The sequence below is a fragment of the Carlito syrichta genome, unplaced genomic scaffold (genome assembly GCF_000164805.1).
Source record: "Carlito syrichta isolate Samal-C Ts95f unplaced genomic scaffold, Tarsius_syrichta-2.0.1 Scaffold290399, whole genome shotgun sequence".
Taxonomy (NCBI): Eukaryota; Metazoa; Chordata; class Mammalia; order Primates; family Tarsiidae; genus Carlito; species Carlito syrichta.
In genome coordinates, this window is record NW_007234495.1 from 372,465 (window position 1) to 394,182 (window position 21,718).

Genomic DNA, 21,718 nt, shown 5'->3' on the forward strand with positions numbered 1-21,718 from the left:
ACTTTATCTGCTTAATAGGACAGCCTTTGTTCACAATGCAGTTTTGCCCCTTACCTTTCTGTAACTTGTAGATCTCATTTAGTTTTATAAAATAATCATTTACAAGAGAATGTCTGCCTCCTGTGTCCATTCACTTTTCCTAAAGAAACTTGTACTACCTTTCAAAAATTGCTTCTACCTCTACCAATTTTTCTCTCCTCTATAGAGGGTATTTAAGCTTCAACCATCTGGCCACTCTTTGAGTCTCATACTGGTAGGGCTCCTGTGTCCTTAGCCGTGTAAATATGTTTGTATGCCTTTTTCTCCTATTAATCTGTCTATTGTTAGCCATTTTGATGAACCTTCAGAAAGGGTAGAAGGGAAGCTTTCTCTCTGAAGAGAAGCATTGAGAGAGATAGAAGAAAGAAGGTAGAAAGAAAAATTACAAAAACAGAATAAAAGAGGATCTTTCTGTCAGATGAATGGAGGAAAGTTGTCTGAGTAAGGTGAGAAGTGAGGAAAGAGAATTTTAATAGGTTTGACTGTGGACCTTACATTAAGGTTCTTTGTAATGGCCTTTGAAGGGGCTAAATAAGGAATTTGATTTCTTAATTAATTTTGGACATCGAGTTGGGCTTGACTTTGTGTAGAGATAGAGCCACATGCTCACTCGCCTATATTAAGGCTACAGAGCATTTATCACAGTGTGCAACGATATGTTTATGTGACTTTTTGACTCATGTTTCTATCCTTCTTAGGCAACAATGAATGACAGAAATAGTTCTATTTAAGACATAATCATATTCCCAACCCTTACTATCCAGCGCTTAACTCAAAAGAGATTCTCAGTAAGGAAATGTTAAGTGAATAAATACTTTGGAGAAAGCCATGAATGTTGCTTTGTTCTCCTTCATTTCTTATTGCTTTCCTGATAGAATCCCATCCATGTCTATATTATTGAATGAAACATCTTCAATGGGTCTCCTTCCTTTTTGTTGACTTATCATCAACATCTTTGTGGAGCACTAAATTCTCCTTATAGGATATTTCCCAGTGCAGGATATTTCCTGTAGAAAGTCAACCATCAGGACTTTGGTTCATTCCAGGCCTCAGAACGTTCATTCTTAATATAGAATGTGAAAATTCTACAATCAGTGGGAAAAATGTATGCTAAGTAGATAAAAATCAGTCCCACTGTAGCATAACTCTCCAGAGAGAAGAGATAAAACTGCTTGATGGTTAAGTTAAAAAAAAATAACAAAATATTTCCAGTTCCGGAAACTGAATTTCATTCCTAATGTAAATATAGAAGCCTCTGGAGAAGAGGATCATATTTGGAAGAGGGAGAGAAAGCAAAGGGAATAGTAGGAAGGGATTTTACCATTGGGGTCCAGAAAAAGGAAACAGGCCAAACGATGAAATCAACCATTTCTTTAACAGCAGTTTCCCCAGTCAAAAATCTGAGTTTTATTTAGACTTTTTTCCTCTCCTTCAATCCTCACATTGTATCAATCACCAAATCCTGAAGGCACTAGCTCTTAAATATTTTTTTAACCCTATCTATTCTCTTCCTTTTCATTTTCCTAGTCCAAGTTTATTCATTTCTCTCCTGAACCACTGCAAATGGCCTCCTAAATGTCCTCTGTTTCCTCTGTGATCCTTCTCCAAATTATTCTCTTTGTAGCTACCAAGAATATACTTCTAAAATGTAAATTTACAACTCTTATTTACAACATGTAAGATTCACCACTCTTCATCATTACAATAAACATTTACTGCAAGATTAACAATGAGAAAATATAAATGAAAAGGAGAAGACAGCCGACATAGACAACTCTTTTGAGATTTGCTATAAACAAGAGCATAAGGACCGTGGGTAGATTAAAAAACAAAGTGAGGTCAAATTTTTTTTTTCTTTCCAGTGGAATCACACCTGTAGGTTGATCAGAATGGACTATTGAGGAAGGAGAAGTTGATGATGCCAGAGAGAGAAGAGTCCATTTCAGGAGCAAAGTTCTTGAGAATGTGAGTGGTTTGGGGCATGCTAGGGCATGCATGACCTTGAGTGTGATGTATGAGAAAGAGTTCACTTCCAAAATCTTCTTAAAAAAGAATTCATTCTTCACCAGCCTCAGTGGCTCAGCCTGTAATCCCAGCACTTTGGGAGGCTGAGGTGAGGGGATTGCCTGAGCCCGCGGGTTCAAGACCAGCCCAGACATCTTGACGAGCCCGCATCTCTACAATAAATCAAAAATTAGTCAGGCGTGGTAGCCTGCACCTGTAGTTCCAGCTACTTGGAAGACTGAGGCGGAAGGATTGCTGGAGCCGAGCAGGTCAACACTGGGTTGGCCATGAGTGTGCCACTGCACTCCAGCCTGGGTGATGGAGTAAGACTTCGACTCAAAAAAAAAAAAAAATTTGTTCTTGTGGGCCTTTCTGCAAAGCAAATTAAGGTGTTTTGTTTTTGTTTTTTAACTGGCCTGTACTTGTATAATGAATGTGGCTACTGCAGATAGGGGATTTTTTTTTTTAACAAGATTCCACTTTTCCATATTCCTATTTCTATCAATTTTAATACCTTTTTCTCTCATGGTCAGCTCCCAGGGTCTTTCCATTACCTACCTTCCCTTATATGTTTAGAAAACTCCTTTTCATCCTGCAGAGCACCATGGGGGCATCCTCTTCTTTTCTTTGCAGCATTCCTTGATCTCCAGGGATAGAGCATATGACTCACAAATCAGGCTGTGTAAATGGCACCTTTAGTAACTAGCTTGTCTTTTGTTTAGAAGTTTTAGATTGGCATTCTAAAGAATCAAGGACTTTGTTTTTCCAAGATGATGTTTGTACACAGTTTTTAGATTAGTTGCCAACATTTTCAAAATGAAAATTCCACACCAATTAAAAAAAAAAATCCCAGCAACATGTGTGTCATTCTTGGAAATTGAAAGCTGGGCATCGCTGGGCTCACATCCCCACATAGGAGCAATTGTCTGGAGCAAGCGGGATGCTCTCTTAGATTGGGGCATGCACTTGCCCCATGTGTCCAAGCCCCGCCACTCCTGTTGGTTTTACCGGTAGCTCACTCTCTTATCTTTCCACCAGCCTAGCCCCTGTCAAGAGACACGGGTCTGTGAGTTTATGAGCCTTGCCTGAGGCCCTTCAGGCAGGAGCCATGGCTGATTTGCTTGGCACACCTTGGCATCTAGTAGGGGACAAAGCACATGGTGGAGGCTCAGGACATGTTCTGGATTGAACTCCCAAGCCCCTGGGTCTCATCAGGCATATCTGCACACTCCACTCACACAGTCATTCTGTTTCTGAATGGACCCAATGAACCCAAAGCTCAGAGCTCTTGTACTTGCCCTCAGTCTCCCTGCCTAAGGGACCGGGCCAGCCTGGCCATCTCCTGCTTAGCCTTTACATCTCAGCTCAAATGTCGTTCTCTCTGGGAGTTTTTCCCAGCAATCAGATCCCGCTATAATGTACTTTAAGGGCATTCTAGGCTTTTCTTTCATTACCCTTAATAGTTCGTTATAGGTACTTGTGTGGTTTGCTTGCTGTCTCTTTGCCCCACTCGAGTATAAGCTCCAAGATAGTAGGGACAATGTCACTGTACTCACCATTGTATCCACCGTGCCTCGCCTAGTGCTAGATGCATAGTAAACAAGCATGGTTCACAGGAATGAATGAATGAGTGAATCAACACTTCCAAGAGGTAGGCCTTAAGAAATATAGAAGCCATCATGTCAGAAGTGTGGATGTCAGTTTTCTTCCATAGAGTACTGTGGCATGCCTGTCTCAGCCTGGCTAGCTATCCTAGGCTGATGTAATTTGAATACAAGTTTGTCATGGCTGAAATTGTGAATGTCCTGAGGACAGGGGTCTCTTATTCAATTCTTATTTTACAGCTAATGCAGGGAACTGCACTACATTTCAAAAAATGTATATTGACTGGTCAAACTAATCAGCATGGGTTTTCTTTTTAAGAAAAGAATGGCAGGCCGGGCACAGTGGCTGAAACCTGTAATCCCAGCACTTTGGGAGGCCGAGGTGAGGGGATCGCCTGAGCCTATGGGTTTGTGACAAACCTGGGCAATTTGGCGAGATCTCATCTTTACAATAAACCAAAAAATTAGCCAAGTGTGTTAGTGCTCGGCTGTAGTTCTGGCTACTTGGAAGGCTGAGGCAGAAGGATCACCTGGGCCCCGCAGGTCGATGCTAGGGTGGCCATGAGCATGCCACTGCACTCCAGCCTGTGCAACAGAGTGAGATTCCAACGCAAAAGAGAGAGAGAGAGGGAGAGAGAGAGAAAAGAATGGCAGCTTTTTTACTTATGAACAGGACACTTTCATTACCTCAGATTGGGTTATCTTTCCAAGCAAAAGCGTGTCAGTAGTGCCTACACCCCAAATGGCTATGTTGCTGGTAGTCCGCCATCCTACGAGCTCTGGCCATCAAATTTCTATTGGTCTATGACCTACTTGCTGAGTTTTGGAACCATTTTACAAGCATCATCAACCTTATTGTGTCCAATAATTGCAAAAGTAGGGAAAATGTTAAATGTTCAATTGGAAAGATTTAATGAATATGATGGAATTCAAGAGCGAAACAATTGTACATGAGTATGTACCTATTGGGTGTTTGTGGAATGTTTGACTCCAGATAAATGTGCTTCTGTCCAACGGGGAAACTGTGTTATCCACATGGGATTAAAAAATATAGATCACAGAAGCTTCTGAGTTCACACATGCCTCATCAATGAGCCAGGGCACATAATTAATTGACCAGAAGCCTCTCTGGGATTAATTAGCAGTTGTGTGTGGAGAGCTTAACTTAGACTTGTAGCACGAAGGATGGGGTTCTAGAATGACCCGTTCCTGGATTCACAATTCAGTCACCGCAGAAGGATCTCAGTGCTTAGGTGGTGAAATTGTTGGGGGCTCCTGGCTCCTCTGTGGGCAGGCGTGGACACATGCACACCTGGCTGCAGCCGGCAGAGGGCAGTAGTACGCTGTGCGTGTTCAATTTGCATCCCAGATTAGCAAATCTCCAAGGACCTACAAAGAAAGAAAGTAGGGGTTCCAGGACTACCCTCTTTCCTTTTCTCGGGGTATCAACAGTAATGTGAGTAATTGCAAACACAGACTTTTTACATCATGTTGAACTTGGGCTCATCTGAGTTAGAGAAATGAATACACAACTAGGAGCTGCCATCACAGACAGGAAGTAACTTTAATTAAATATTGTGAAAGTTGAAAAGTTTTTACAGCTTGAATTTTTGCAAAAAAAAAAAAAATTATAACAATCTCTACAGTAGTTAGGTTCTCTAACAATTGAACTGTACAGTGTGTGTCTATTCAAAAAGTTTGATACGAAGGTGAAAGGTTAGTAGATTTAGAGATGACTTCATTAAGCTGCATCCTAGTACAATGTGAGGCCAGGGCATGTTATGCAATCCAGTCATCCAGAAGCTGTATTTTTCCCCCAAAACTGAAATCTTAATTGAATTCTCTATTCCATTGTCTTCTTAAAGCCATATTCTGTATTTAGGGGAACATCTTTTATTTGTAAAACTTTTGTGTAGAAGAAAGAGAGTCAGAGGGCCAGAATGTCTTTTCATCTAATCAATATAAATAGAAGCAACAAAACACAAATTATACACATTTTAAAGGCTCTTTGGACTTTCAAGAAGTTCCAACCACTGCACATGGCTGACAGATGGGTAGCGTCTGTTGTCAAGGTCTAAGCCGGACACCTTACCGGCTGACCAGTTCGTTCCTTCACAAACAGTTAAGGGGCTCACCAGACAAAATATGGCTTTAAATTGTATACATATTCAGGCCAGCGCTTACCACGCAAATTCAGACAACCTTTCTGAGTACCGAGAAGCAATGCGTCCACCTTGCTTACATTTTTCCAGTTTTTTTATTATTACTAGTCATCATTATTATTATTTCTCACCATGAAAAATCAGCTTTCCTCCCTCCCTTCCCTCCCTCAACTCCCCTCCCCCACCCGCCCCAACCCATAAAAATCGCACTCTGACAGTCTAGTGAAAACCATTGCAAAATCCATATGGGGCATGCACAGTGGCAGCATTGTTGTAAATGATTTCTTGCTCTACTAGAAAAAGTTACATTGTCTTAAGGTAACAAAACAGTTCTTTTGTGCTTTTCGATTTCTTTGTTTTTTTTTTTTCTTTTTTCTTTTTCTTTTTTCTTAGAATGTTAGTGATGACTGACAGTTCTGGTGCACAGTTACAATGTACAAGTGAAATGAATATGATTTGCATTGTTAAGGCATCCAATCTGCTGGTTTATATTTATGTGAAAGACAGAGGAAATATACAAGCAGACTTAAGAAAGAAAGTATGTTCATTGATTTCTATGAAGTTTCTCCCCCGAATTTAATGCACAAAATGCGTCACTCCAAAGGGAGAGATTCCATGCATATTAATAGAGTAAAACAGCATTAGGGTTTTTTTTTGTAAGCTTCCAAAGCAAAGGATACATTTTTTTTTTTAATCTACAGAACTAAATACTACAAGAATAATATGCTACTTTTTTTTTTTTGCCATATATTGGAAAAAACTTCTTAACTTACAAATAATACAAAAATAGACAATGACTTTTGGGTGGAAATAAAAAAATTGAAGCATGGTTTAAAACAATACTAAAAATAACTATAAATGAAATGTTTTAAAAAATCACATTAAAACAGCGAATACAAGTGTAAGTGACCAAACAAATACGCACTTTTCACATAGCAAACATACACAATAAAATAAATTGAGGGTGGAAGGAAGAGGAGGAAGGGAAAAGCAATGTACAAATTCCAAAGATAAATACATTATTTATATGGATATTTTACAAAATCCCCTTTAAAACAAAAAGCCTTTTAACTAACTTTGCAAGTCTGTGCAAGCTAAAGGTAGTGAGCTTTTTTCCTTCGCAAAATATGCAGTAAAATCTTTTTCGTGATATTGAAAAACTGTCTTAAGACATTAAAATGTATAAATAGAACAACAACTTTGGCAAAAAAATCACAAAAAAATCTACAGTATTTATAACTACATACAAAAACACAACAGCAAAGAAAAAAATATCAGGCAAATGCATCCTCAGAGCTTTGCTGCATCTTTGCTATTCTTATTTTTTAAGAACACTTCCCAGATAACGAGAGCAAAAATTCCCATAGAACAGAAAACTATGTTTTGGAGGTCTCATCCTTCTTTTCCTTCCCCCCAGCTTCCTTTGACTCTTAATTCCAAAGCACTTAACCTGTTGTTTTAATCTATTACGTTACAAATGTTAAGGGTCGACTGAGAGAGGCGCTATCTGGAATGGGAAAATTGAAATACCTGCCATGTGGCTTTTATCAGCTTTTGGAGGATTGCTGTGAAGTCAGCATTTAGGCTGAGTCAACTTTAAACTTGTCAGTGGGGGAGTGTGAGTGAGATTTTGGCTTAATAACTAGCCGGCAGCGTGTGGAGTTCTGTGCCTGGACCCCTGTTCCATGAAGTCTCAAAGGAGATTCGCACCCAGCACGAGTGCCACCAAGCTCTGGAGAGGCCACAGGCTTCAGGAGAAGTTGACTTCAGTAAAATGAAAGAATGAGATCAGATTTAAATACGCAGTTTTAACAATCTGTCTAGAGGCACTGGATTTTTGAGAAGAGGGAAAAAACGTGATCACTTACATCGCTTTTTAACTTTCCAGGCTGCATTTATTTACACAGTTACTTAAGACAACAATACAAAAGAGAGAAATCAGCTTGCACTGCTAAGGGGTGGCATGTTAAGTTAGATATTGAAAATGCACTGTCTGAGCTAACTACCATCTGATATGCTTTAAGGCGCAAAAGCCGACCCTTAGTTTTTTCTAAAAAATCTAACTGGCATTCCTATTCTGTCCCATACAAGCTTTTTTTTCTGGTTTTTTTTTTTTTTTTAACTTTTTTGTAAATATCACCACTTCATTCTCCCTTTACACAGCTTTAAAAACATCATAAATTAAAACATGGAGTCTTATTTATAGTGTCCCTTGTATATAGCTTTACGGTTTATAAAAGACAAATGATTGCAGAGTTAAGCTTTAAAAAAAAAAAAGAAAAAGGAAAAGTGGATTTGCTTTTATCAATACAGAATAAATATATCCCCCAAACACTTGGGAGGTACAACTTTAACCAACACCCTGCATTGCAGATCCCTTCCAATTTCAGTATTTGCAAGGTCGGTGATTTTGTTTGTTTAAAAATCTGCAGTTATTGTGATTCCTCTTAAAAAGGCCTGAGTTAAAAGTTCCACTCTGGGACTTGTTTCAGATTACTCTCTGTAGCAGAATCCAACCTCTTCATTAATAAAATTCTTCAAGGCAATTCTTTCACATGGGAGGAACAATCATGCCAGATATCGCTACGGAAAGAGAAGACAGAAGTCAGTGGTTTTGCATCCAAACTTCTCACTAGGAAAAAAAAAGATTAAGAAAACACCCACATACAACTATGTTATTTGAATATTAGCCACAAATGTGCTCTCGTCTCTGGAATGAGTTTTTGTTATAAAATGTACATGTCATTTATTAAAAGTTATAATAAATCAACATCTGTATGTGTCTTTAACAGAACAGAATATCCTAAACATCTCTCCAAATCTGATTTCAATTTTAAAACATAACTGGGAAGTTGCATAGTTTGAATACCGCTGGGGAAGCTGCGGCCCCAAACCTTGTAAGATAGTGAGAATTTTCAATTTGTCACTCTTTTTTTTCCCCTTCCCACCCAAAATATAAAATAAAAAAGCGGTCTGTCCCCACTGCAAGGAACTGCTACAAAAAACATCTCTCTCTGCGTTCTGTATTAGCAGGAAAACAGCAACAGGACAGGGATCTGAGTGTCCTCACTTCTGTCCTCAGGCTGGGAGAAGACCTTGTTCCCTGGGGGTATCAAGTTGAGAGACAACACAAGGTCAGAGGAGAGGACAAGCATGCATGAGGCGGCAGAATGTCCTCCATACTACTGCTTAAGGTTTCTGGAATGGTTTGACGATGTTGCCCAGAAAATTGTAGCCTAAGTAAGTGGGGTGAGATCCTGGGGAAAGGGACGGCTGTCTGAGGTAACCAAAAATTTTTCCAAGTGTTCCAAGTTAGGAGGCTGCACAGAATAGCATCTAGAGAACCTGGAATCAGATAGACCAGCATCCTACCTCTGGCTTTTCTGCTTCGAACCTCTGCATTCTTAGCTAGAAAATGCAGTTGATCACAGTGCTTAGAGTTATTGGAGGTGTAAATAAAATGACATATGTCAAGTGCTTAGCCTGCGTTCAGTTCCTAATAAGAGAGTAGCTACTAGGATTTTTAACCCATCGCTTCTGTGCTCAACTAGCTGTGTGACTTTGTGTTAATTGTTTAACTTCTCTGGGCTGTACATCCTCTTATATCAAATAGGCACCATCCCATATGGAACACCTCACATGATGAATGGGAGAAATAAAGGGATATCTGTAAGAAAACTAAAACAGGATGGCAACTTTTGAAATATGCAAGGTGAGATAGCTTCTTACAGGAGGCAGCCATCTTTGGCTCTCAATGACGGCTTAGTGTCCTGTCAGGCAGAGAGAGAAAAAGTCCGTGCTTTCTTTGTATTGGCAATTCTAAATTTAAATGAATGCTCTTGTCAGTGATGACTGCGTCTAAAAAGTGGACCTCTTAATTTACCAATGATCATGTCTGAAAGAATGTGCCCTTTTTTTGTTGTTAAGCGAACCCCTGCCACAAGTCCTGCATTGTACACAGGGAAGCTAGGTGGGGGGTCGGGGGGAGCCCTGAGCCCTGAGATGCCCTCATGCCTCCTGCTTCCCCACCCCCACTCTTGACATTTTTAGATTCAATTAAAAGAAAAACCAAAAAGTATTTTGCCAAACACTTTTTCCGTTAATTTTTAAACCCATCTGTATTCGTGAGGAAATTCAATCCACATGTTTCTGATTCATTTACACGTAAATCATCCAAATGTTGTTTTGCAAGAGCCGTTCTGCAGCCCAAAAGCTCCTGGAGTCCTTTTCGTAAGCCCTCATAAGCCTTTTTTTCTTAGAAACAGGAAGTTGTCTTTTGCCAAATGCAGACCAACTTAAACCCCCAAAGATCTGGGATCAGTTGGAAATGTAGTCCCCCTAAGATTCCAGTGAGCCCCAGATTGGCCAGAAACCTGGAGCTCGGTGTCTCAATCCAAGCCTTAACTTGAGAATTCTAGATGCTGTTACTCCAAAGGCAGGGAAGCGGAGGGAGTTTTTGCAGTGTGAGAGCCCCGCAAGGGTCTGCGTCCCCAAGGATCTCTCTATCCAGCCTGGAGGTGGGTCCAGACACCCTTATGAACGACAGTGGGAGTTCCAAGCCTGTGGCAAAAGAAGCAAGGTGACTTTTGCCTTCTACCAGATTCTATCTGTGTGCCTGGCATTCAAGGACAGTCCTTGTCATTAGTCACATAATGTAAGCAGCGTCAGTATGATTCAAAGCAACATAGGAGGCCAAGCTCAGTGGCTTAGCCTGTAATCCCAGCACTTTGGGAGGCCGAGGTGAGTGGATTGCCTGAGCCCGTGGGTTTGAGACCAGTCCGGGCAACTTCGCGAGACCTGGTCTCTACAATAAATTAAAAAATTAAGCCAGGCTCGGTGGCTCAGCCTGCAATCCCACGCCTTTGGGAGGCTGAGGTGAGTGGATTGCCTGAGTCTGCAGGTTCGAGACCAGCCTGGGCAGCGAGACCTCATCTCTACAATAAATCAAAAAATCAGCCGGACGTGGTAGTGCATGCCTATAATTCCGGCTACATGGAAGGCTGAGGCAGAAGGATTGCCGGAGCCCAGCAGGTCGAGGCTGCGGTGGCCGGGAGCGGCCACTGCACTCCAGACTGGACGACAGAGTGAGACTCCAACTCAAAAAAAAAAAAAAAAAATTAGCTGGGTGTGGTAGCGCGTGCCTGTAGTTCCAGTTACTTGGAAGGCTGAGTGAGACTCCAACTCAAAGAAAAAAAAAAGGGAACAGGAAATGGACAGTCTTCTTGGTCAGTGGGCCCAAGCAACATTTATTAACTGGGCCTTGAAAACATCCCATTTGAATGATCAGGATAAAAGAAAAAAAAGAAAAGAAAAAGAAAAATGATCTAAGCAAAATTTTGGTACCTAAATAATGTGATAAATTAATTCGATTAAACCTCCACTTGGGGACACATTAAAAGCTCTAAAGCAGAGCTGACTGACATGCTAGTAGTGTGCCACTAACACCACTGCTTAACCTGGACTACAGGGGTTGCAAACTCCAGCACCCAAGAGCCTGGGCTGGGAACTGGAAACATGAGTGAGCAGATCCCCTGGGTGGGGAAGGAGGCATTTCTGGAACATTCCAAGTACATGCCTTTGTCGGAGTGGGCAGCAGCTCAGCTCCCACTAAACACTGCTATACAGGAATGCCTGCTTACAGCCACCAGGTCTTCTGAATTATTTCAAGAGTAGCTGGAGATGTGGATTCTTTAAATGATGAAGCAGCCCAGTTTACACATGTTTACAAAAAGCTGAAATGAAAAACAAACATATCTGAGGGTCTCTAAGGGTGTGCCTGGCCTGTTCCCACTTTCCAAGCTCTCCTCCATGGCCACAGACTTTCCTGAGAATCTGATGGAATCTATGGAACTTCTCTCCAGAAGAAGGCTACACCCCGAATTTGCATGTAACACAGAGGGGTCCCAGCACCCTAAATCTCATCCCTGCCTTCCTAAATTCCAAAAGCAGATTCTTACTGATGAGAAAATTGTAGGAAAAGATCACCATCTGTGGCCTCTGAGCTTACACACTCAAAAGAGGTCTTTTTAAAAGAAAGAAACCCCACTACATGGCTGCAGGAAGGGCCTGGGTTTTAGGAGCTATTTTTCTTATATCTGTGCTACAATCGGAAACACAGATCATGTGGGTGAGAGGGATGGGTGCCTGAAGCTTGGAATATTCCAGAAATGCCACTAGCATGCCGACTTGTCCAAGTGGGGCCCATGAAGATTCCCATGAGGACACTACACTCTCAGCTGCATCATGTGCCAAGACATCACAAGACCACAGCGGCTTGGCCATTTCCCCAGCAGCTGGGTGATCCCGTTCTCTGATGGGAGCTCAGAAAACGATTGGTTGGAAAAACAATGTACTTTTCAATGAGTATCCACGTTGTGATAAGAACAAAGACAAAATGGAAAGTTTTTCAGAGCTGGGAGAAGTTGGAGTAAGACAGTGGAATGTGGTCTTCCCCAAGCCATATGTGTAAGAGTTATCAGGAAATCAAGAATGGTGGGTGGGGGGAAGGGGTAAGGGAAGTGGGGCGATCTTGCACAGACTGAATATATGCAGGCAGAAAAAGACAAATCCACAGGATTTGGCCCTGGGCTGCATGATATCTAGGGTTGAGAGAAACCAGTCAACCTGAGCTTTCCACAAGGTGGAAAAGAAAAAAGAATGTCAGTATTTGGGTACTATGTTTGTGAAATGAGTCTGGCCTCTTTGTTTTTCATTTTTCCCACATAGACTGTCCAAGACGTGGTTAGGGTTTAAAATCACTACATTAGTGGGGGTTCCAATGTAATGGGACAGCTCTCTTGGGGCTGCCTCTCTCTTGATCAATGAAGGTCTCTGAGGCTTGAATTATACAGAACCCAAGTTCTCAAGGGCATAAGCTTCAGGAGAAGGAAAAGAACATCTCCATGAATCTAGGTTGAGCATAGTTGGTGACTCAAGTCTTCAGCCTATGAAAACAGACACGTGGGGAGTCTGGGATCAGGATTTATCAATGACTTCATCTAGATAAGAATGGAAGGAGGTGTTTCTGCATTTTCCCCTATACATCCAAAATACTGCTGCATTTTCGCAAGTTTTTCATGGACGCTAACTGGTCTTGATATGAAGAAAAGGACTCTGTAGGCCAAGAATTTTAGCAAACTAAATGGAGTAGTCATTTTTGTTTAATGGTGGGATATCTCAGAGCCTTTAATTTTGGGTCTCCAAGACCCAAAAATTCAGTAAGCACCATTTTCTAAATTTGTTTGACCACTACATTTTTATTTTTTAACAGGACATCTTGTGAGGCCCCAGAAGTTCTGACACAAGAGGTTCTTTGTCATAAAAAAATACATGGTAAATTTTCAAAGGTTTTATCTTCTTGGGAGAGAAAGTCAACTGGAATCACCATACAATCTGTGAACTATAGAATGTATGTAAAGGGATGGAACTCATGATTTCCAGGTAAAGACCTCAGTTTTCAACCTTATCGCTGCTTCCTGGCACCTGTGTTCCAGTGCTCAGTGTTCTAGGTGCAGTGACCGGTAACCTGAGCCGCTTACTGGTCACTGCACCTTACCCGGGATGTGTCTGCCTCTGCTCCTTGGCTGAGGCTGGCCTCATTCCTTCTGCTCAGAGAGACTTTTGCTGGGTGCAGTATGCTTCACCTGTCCAAAAGTGTTCAGGGTGTCTCCGTCTATCATCAGCTGAGCCCCCACTCTTTGCATTACTTGGCAAAAGATGCTCGTCTGCATTTCCACAGTGGCCATCTTGGATCTCCCTCCTGATTCTTTCTGCTTAAAACACCCCTTGCCCCATCTTCCTGTGCCCCTCATTCAAGGTCAAGTCCAAAGGCAACCTTCTCCATGAGGCTGCTGTGAATTCTCCTGTCATTCCCTCCTCTGTGTTGCCACAGATCAGTGCCCATCCTCTCCCAGACAAAACTGCTTATTCACTTTGGTGATGTGTCCCCTTGATATAGGGAAAGTTTTTAAGGTCAGGCTTTTAGCCTACCTAGGTTTAACCTAGGGCTTGAATACAGTAGGGTAATACAGCATAGGGACTTAACAGAGTCGAGTCATTCTGCCCAGTTTTGAAGCCCAGGCTGCCCTGTTTGCTAGATGCATAACTCTGGACAAGCCAACTTAGCACTAAGTTTCCACATCTATAAAATGGGGACAATAAACAGCCTGTCTTAAAGGGTGGATGGGACCCAGACTGGGAACAAGCTACCTCATCATTGGCTGTGATCACTGTCTTCACTATCATGTGACATCATAATGTTTATTTCAATTAATTTATTTTGTAGAGACAAGGGCTTGCTATATTGCCCAGGCTGGTCTCAAAGGATCCTCCTGCCTCGGCCTCCCAAAGGGCTGGGATTCCAGGTGTGAGCCATGATGGCTGGCTGAAATGTTTATTACTTGGGGAACAAATAAGCATGCAGTGACCAGTGAAGCTAAGTAAGGCTGCTGGGGAAGAAGTCTTTTAGGAGCAGGCTTGAAAAAAATAGAACGATGCCCAATGAACAGAGTGGTAGTTGGAGGTAAATAGCCCTTTAAAACATTTAAACAAGCCTAAATGTGTCACCTCTAATCTTGTTTACACGGTCAATTTGCTTAACCAACTCTTCCTTAGTCACTTGGCCTGTCTTAATGATCACAATTCTGAACTAGGTGGGTCCAAGTGAAGTCAGTGCTACTGTAACACTGACAAGGAGAAAGGAAGAGGGATAAGGTACTTACCCTGATGCTACAACTCATGTAAGCCCCTTTTTGATCATAGAAATGGAGTTTAGAAAGTTAAAGAGGAAGTAGGACAGTGTGGTGGCTCATGTCTATAATCCCAGCACTTTGGGAGGTGGAGGCAAGAGGACTGCCTGAGCCCAGGGGCTCGAGATCAACCTGGTAACTTAGTGAGATCTCATCTCTACAATAAAAAATACATTTTAAAAATTAGCTGGTTGTGGTGGTGCAAGCCTGCAGTTCTGGCTACTTGGAAGGCTGTGGACGCAGCAGATCAAGGTTGCGGTGGCCATAATCATGCCACTGTACTTCATTCTAGGCAACAGAGTAAGACTCTGACAAAAAAAAAAAGTTAAAAGAGGAAGTTATTCTGGAAGCCTACTGTCAGAATGTCACCATCGGTCCAAGCAAGAGTCCCTGAAAAAATGGCACTGCCCACAAAAATGACACTGCCTGACCAAAGGCCAGGTCCTCCCTGCCTGCTGGAGACTGTATGCAGAGGCTGAGAGGGCAACATAGTGAGACTTTGTCTCTACAAAAATTTAAATGTTAGCCCAGTGAGGTTGTGTGTACCTGTAGTCCCAGCTACTTGGGAGGTTGATGTGGAAGAATTACCTGAGCCCAGGAGGTTGAAGCTGCAGTGAGCTGTGATATCATGCTATTGCACTCCAGCCTGGGCAACAGAATGAGACCCCAACTCAAAAAAAAAAATAGGAAAGTGATGAAGAGGTAGAAACATGGTGGTTAATCAGAGAGGGGGGACAGTCTCTGTACTTTTGGGATCTGTAATCGGTTTAGAATTGGGTTAGAAAAGCCCTGGGGGACAAATACACAAACTTTGCACGCGACCCTGTCTTAAAGCCATTTCATCATGACTCGAACGTGCACACATCTTATATCACCATGTCTCCCAAAACCCAGGAGTGTCTAAGCCCAGGCCCCACCCCAGTTTCAAGCCTCTTTCGGCTCCCTCCTGGGTCCCAGGACAAAGAAGCCATCAGGCCTCCTGGGGGCTGCTCATTCACATCACTGTTGGGCGGTGATGTCACCACTGATCTCCCACTAAGGGGACACCTTTATCTTCTCAAGTGCCTCCCCTCAACTGGGGTTCATTACAACCACCAACCCCTCACCCCCCCACCCCCCCACCCCCACGCCACCTCTTGCTTCTGACATCAAATCTATGTGTAACAAGGGCTGAGACTGGCAGCTCAAGAATGGGACATTTCTGCTTTCCATATATATGATCATTATTTAAACCTATCATCAATTATGTTCGCTCAAGCATTTTATGCCTAGTTTGCCAGCCGGGGGTGTACCGAGGGTGACAAAATTATTATTTTTAGCTGAAAACGAGTCAGACTTGCAGGAATGGGTGCCCCCCCCCCTTTGTGGGGGTGAGCATTTTCTAGCATGAATAACATTGGCTGGTAGTTCTGCAAGCAGATTATTTTCCTCTTTCCTCTAAGAAGATGGATTTGCCACTGTACATTAGAGTGAGACCATAGGCATGCTATGCTGGGCATGGACTTTGTGCTGGGCAGGTTCACTAGCAAGTTTCTGAAGAATGTTTTGAAGACCCCCTCTAGAGGCAGAAAGACAAAGCAATTAGGTGCTCAGGCTCTAAGTTCCATGGTTTGGGTTCAGTTTGGACTCTACCATTTACTAACTGTGTGACCTTGAACAAATTGAGCCTCAATTTGCCCATCTATATAATGGGACTAGTACTGACATCATAGAATCTTCAGGAAGATCAATATATGCCTACAGCAATGAAAAGGACCCAGCCCAGTGTGTGTATAAATATATACGTGCTTATACACAGGAAACAGGGCTGAGATATCCCAGATGTGTGTCCCTGATCTCTCTCAAAGCCTCATGGCTGACCTCTATCAATAAGATTCTGGCCACGGAGGGAAGACACAGTGGTGAGCTGTGTAGGGCAAGGGTTAAGAACACAGCCCTCACTGGGGTTTACATGAATCTCCATCACTTACTGGCTATAACTATGGACAGGATTTACTCTCCTTAAGTTTCTGTTTTATCACCTGTACAATAAAGATCATAGCAGCCTTCATACCTCAGGAAGTTGTGAGGATTCAGTGAGATAAACGGCTGGGTACAGTGGCTCATGCCTGTAATCTCAGCACTTTGGGAGGCTGAGGCAGGAGGACCACTTGAGGGCAGAAGTTTAAGACCATCCTGGGCAATACAGCAAGACTCCATGTCTACAAAAATGTTAAACATAACTGGGTGTGGTGGTGCTCACTTGCAGTCCCGGCTATTCAGGAGACTAAGGAGGGAGGATCACTTGAGCCCACGAGTTCAAGGCTGTAGTGAGCTATGATTGTGCCACTGCACTCTAGCCTGGATGACAGAGTGAGATCTTGTCTCAAAAATAAAATAAAATAAATCAAAGTCTCCTCTGTGCTTAGCACCACTCCAAACACATGTTCAGTGCTCAAATGATGGTGGCTAATTAGTTGATTGATCTTATTTCCCTAACGGCTGCCTTAGAAATCCTAGATATGTCATTTTTACATCCTCTGAGTAGTAAAGTACTGGGAGATGAATTTTTGAGCCTGAGTTTGAAGCCAGTTTCTGCTACATACCAGACGTTGGAAGTCAAGCAACTTCATAACCTTTCTAACCTGTAGTTTTCTCTTCTGTAAAGTTGGGGCTATGAGTACCTACCACACAATCCTCCTGGGAGCAACAAGTGTGGATGTGCAGACCAATACTACAAGGCAGTGCTAAGCACATAAGAAAAAATAAGAAATGGTGGACCCATTTTTAAAGGGTGGGCATTTTTTTTTCCTCAATGAATGAAAAGGTCATCTCAACTTGTTATTGTCCATACTTAAGTTGGGAAAGTGGTTGAACAATTTTAATTTTAATACCAGAAAACTCTAGTGATGTTTTCTGGTCCCAGTAGTAAGTCCTTGGTCTACAATGCTTGAATTTCAGGGTTCTGAAGGGGCCATGGCTCAACTTCTGTCTATCAGCCTCATACACATTCACTCTGACATAGGCAACAGGAAGAGAAGGTTGAGTGACCTACTTCAGGAAAAGGCCAGTCCTGGGAGAGACCTCGTAGTGGAGAACTTGCGAGAGTCTACAAAAGACTGGTCTGATAAAGGCAACAGCAGGGAATGAGAGAGGAAAAAAAAAAGAGAAATGATTCTGTTAGTAAGTGTAAACAGTATTTCCAAGCAAGTTCTGGGCCTGAGCAGAATTGCCGAAGTTGGAAAGAGGACTTCTCGGGCAACTCCAGCAGAGGAGCTATGAGCAGGGCCAGGGCCAAAGAGAGGGAACACAAAGGACCAGAAGAGATGAGAGCAAAGATAAACGGGCAGGCCCAGGGCTGATCTCCTCAGTGACTGTGATGCATCGGCTTCAGGCCCTGGGAGGGTGAAGTTAGGGCATAGAAGCTGGAAGGGCAGGGGCACCTAGGGCTTACCTTGCAGGCTGTTCCCATTGGTGCTGGTGCAGGTGGGAGGCGGGGAGGTCTGGGGTCTGACCACTGGTGCAAAAGCACTCTTCTGCTTCACGGCTGAGACCATGTTGGCTGGTGAGAAGGAGAAGATGCCCGAGGAGCTGCTGCAGTTGGAGGGGAGGCTTGTGGAGGAGGCCATGGTGGGGCTGGATGGCACTACTGAGAGGGGCAACAGGAAAGGAGAAGTCAGCACCTCTCATGGCATCCTGAAACAAGGCAGCTCAGATCCAACCCTGACCCGGCCACCCTGCTCCACCCTGCCTGGGCTATCCTTCTAGCATGTACCCTCCATGATCCCATCCACTTTTATCATCTGATACTTAGCACACGCTGCTTTTCATTGCTGGTGATTTTTTCTGTGTTCATTGTGGGCCCACTATGTGCTGCACAGTGTGCTAGACGCTGGGGGAATAGACAGCAATTGCCATCAGGGGAAATGACTCCTTTCATCAGCCCAAAGCACAACCGGATCCAAATGAGTGCTTCATGGAGAAGAACACAGAGTTTTCCAGGCTAGGAAACAACGTGTGATACCCTCTTACAGAGTACAACAACAGAAAATAGTGAAAAGGGTGGGTGTGGACAACTCAGTGGAGGCAGGGAAGGGAAGTCAGGGACAGCTTCACAGAGGAAGTGTCGGGGGATACATTCCAGGAATGGAACTAAACTAAGGTTCCAGTAAAGGAGCTAGGATGAGGCCAGCTTGAGGGGACATGGTCATTGCTAGAATGAGAGGGTGAGGAAGAAGGGTGACTTAGAGGGGAGGCCAGGATTCCAGCTTAAAGCGTGGAAAATGGCAGTGTGTCTATGTCCTATCTCTCCCCATGGGGCTATGAGTCCCTTAAGGATATATCTGGGTTTGATGTACAACCCAAAGACAGGCAGGTAGGAAGCCAGGTGGATACACACGCTGCCTCACACAGCATTTGGGGGAAATGCAGACCTGCACGTTCAAGTTCTACATTTTTTCTATACGCCGTGGAGCAGTACATAAATGTTTGTGAATTAATTAGCAGTGGGATAGGAGCCTTATGTAAATACTCATAGTCTAGTAGTAGGGAGGAGGCCGATTATCAATAGTGGGGGAACTCTGGCAATTCAGAGAGAAAACCTAGCAGCTTGGAGATGTAAGGGTTTGACAGCGCCAGGCACAGTGGCTCATACCTGTAATCTCCACACTTTGGGAGGCCAAGGTGAGTGAATTGCTTGAGCCCAGGAGTTCAAGATCAACCTGGATAACATAGCAAAACCTCGTCTCTACCAAATAAAAAAAAAATTAGCCAGACGTGGCACCATGCATCTGCAGACCCAGCTACTTGGGATGCTGAGGTGGAAGAATCGACTGAGCCCAGGAGTTTGAGACTATGGGGAGCCATGATTGTCATGATCATGCTACTGCACTTCAGTCTGGGCAAGAGAGTGAGGCCCCAACTAAAAAAAAAAAAAAAGAGTTTGACAGGTATGCATCCTCTACTGATGACCTGGGCCTCTCCATGTGGCCTCTCATCTTATGTTCATACTAATAATCTTGGCTAGTTCTGGAGAAAGTTTGCATACACTAAGTCAAGACATGTTTTTATACACTAACCTTCTATTTCCTCCAACCCTGCAGAAAAGTATGTATCCTTTTTAGGAACTTAATTAGGATTAAGTGCCTCTAGACACTTCTTACTACTTTATTGTTTTTCACTTTACCTAATAAACGTTACATATTGTTTTATCATTCCCAAGGATTTTTTTCTTCTTGTCGTGGCCAAAGCAACCTTAAGTTGAGGGCTATCATATTTTTTACATCTGTGCAGACTAAGTGAGCCGATACTCAGAAAGTAGGTTAGCGACTTGCCCAAGGGTCACAGCTACAAAGTAGATGAACCAGGAATCAAGCCAAGTTCAGCACCCTTCCCACTCTACCACCCTACAAAGCACACAGATCTCCAAGGGGGAAAGGCCTCATTCCTCTGCACCAACCAGCGTCCAAAGAGCTGTTTGGATGGCCTTATCCTTGGCCTGTTGGCTGTGGAAAATTAGGAAAGTGGGAATCAAATTGACCCTAGGTAGCTCTTTGCTATCAGAGGGCAAATGACCCCTTGCCATCAGCCCAAGGCATGACCCACTCCAAACGCACTGAGTGCTTTACAGAGCAGAACACAGAGCCGCCATTCTCAGAGTTTTCACAAACATTTCCTAAACTGTACTTTTTCTTTTAATGAGGCCAGCATTTTTATACATCTCTTAGGATTTGTAAATGTGAAAATACGCTCAATAATAACACCCATTTAAATTGCAAAACTCCTGCACTGGAGGTTTGATTTTTAAATATTCGTAGACTTGAAATCCTGCTGGTTCACTGAGGAAGGCAATTAATCTCGTTGGCAAATGCGATCATTATGTGTATTTAGAGATGGGGAGTGTAGGGGGATGGTTCACAGAGAAAGGGGTAAAATATAGTCAAGCAGCTCCATTTGTTATAACATTATTAGTTATCAGCCACCACACCAGAAAGTGTGTTCACCAATGGAATGTCTTATTTTATTTTTTCATTCCATTGGAATTTTTCAACATGAGTGCTTTATGAATAATTAAATATTATGGAGACAAAGATTCAAATCAACTGGGCTTTGTGTTTATTGTTTTATTTGCATTTATGCAGATAAAATCATCCCATCTGAGAGCCTATTTGAGAATTTAATACTATATTTGCGAGCACTGAGGAAATCAATTAATGGAAATTAAATGTTCAAAGTTTCACAGCCTGACAGTTGCAATCTCAGGCTGAAGTCACTGAGTGTCTGCTCAGGCTGGAGAGGAAGAGAAATCCAAGCCCCTAAATTGAATTGCTACCATACAGCAATTAGTTTATTGATTTAATTAAGAATGCCACCTTTTAATTTTCAGGTCATGATCGAAACAGTTTCTGATTGAATAGATGGGAGAACACTGAAATGATAGATCTGTGAGAAACAATCTTTTGATAAATCAAAATCTAATGTGAAACTGACCCCAAACATCGACTTGTGGACAGGCATAATATATGCAGATTATTTGGGGAATGTTAAACATCCAAGAAACTGCTGATTCCAGACAAATAAAGTAGAAATATATAATTTCGTGCACCTTGAGCAGAAAAATTCACCCAGAAAGTAAAAGTCTCTAAGTACACTTTCAGAAATAATTTCTCTTAAAGGACAAGAATGATCTTTCCTCTTCTAAACAATTAACACAATCTACATTTTCACAATGAAATAAGTCATTGTTTTTAGTATTTTTAGCTAAGACTCATGTTAAAAACCATGAATATTCTTTCGTTTAATGACACATCTTCACATCTTCTACTCTTCTATAAATGTCTAAGAGTTTGGACACATTTTGCACTTCAGAAGAGTCACCCACAATGTCCAAGATGCACTCAAATATTTATGTAAAATCCACCCTATGGAGGGGGAGTTCAGGGGATGGTGGAGACATGGCCTATGACTTTTTTTTTTTTTTTTTGAGTTGGAATCTCACTCTGTCACCCAGACTGGAGTGCAGTGGCCGCTTCCGGCCACCGCATCCTTGACTTGCTGGGCTCCGGCGATCCTTCTGCCTCAGTCTTCCAAGTAGCTGGAACTACAGGCACACGCTACCACACCCGGCTAATTTTTTATTTATTGTAGAGATGAGGTCTCGCCAAGTTGCCCAGGTGGGTCTCGA

At 42.6% G+C, this 21,718-nt stretch overlaps 1 protein-coding gene across 2 annotated transcripts in view; it reads right to left on the minus strand.

Annotated features, from left to right (window-relative positions):
• Positions 1 to 5,187: 5,187 nt before the first annotated feature.
• Positions 5,188 to 21,718, minus strand: part of LOC103256596 (transcription factor COE1) — a 410,447-nt gene continuing 393,916 nt past the window's right edge. For both annotated transcript variants that reach the window (XM_021710589.1, XM_008054427.2), the window contains exons 14-15: positions 17,990 to 18,184; positions 5,188 to 8,392 (exon numbers count right to left, since the gene is read on the minus strand). In XM_021710589.1, the coding sequence (XP_021566264.1) occupies positions 8,361 to 8,392; positions 17,990 to 18,184 (227 nt within the window). In that variant the 3' untranslated portion in view covers positions 5,188 to 8,360. The remainder of the gene's footprint in view (positions 8,393 to 17,989; positions 18,185 to 21,718) is intronic.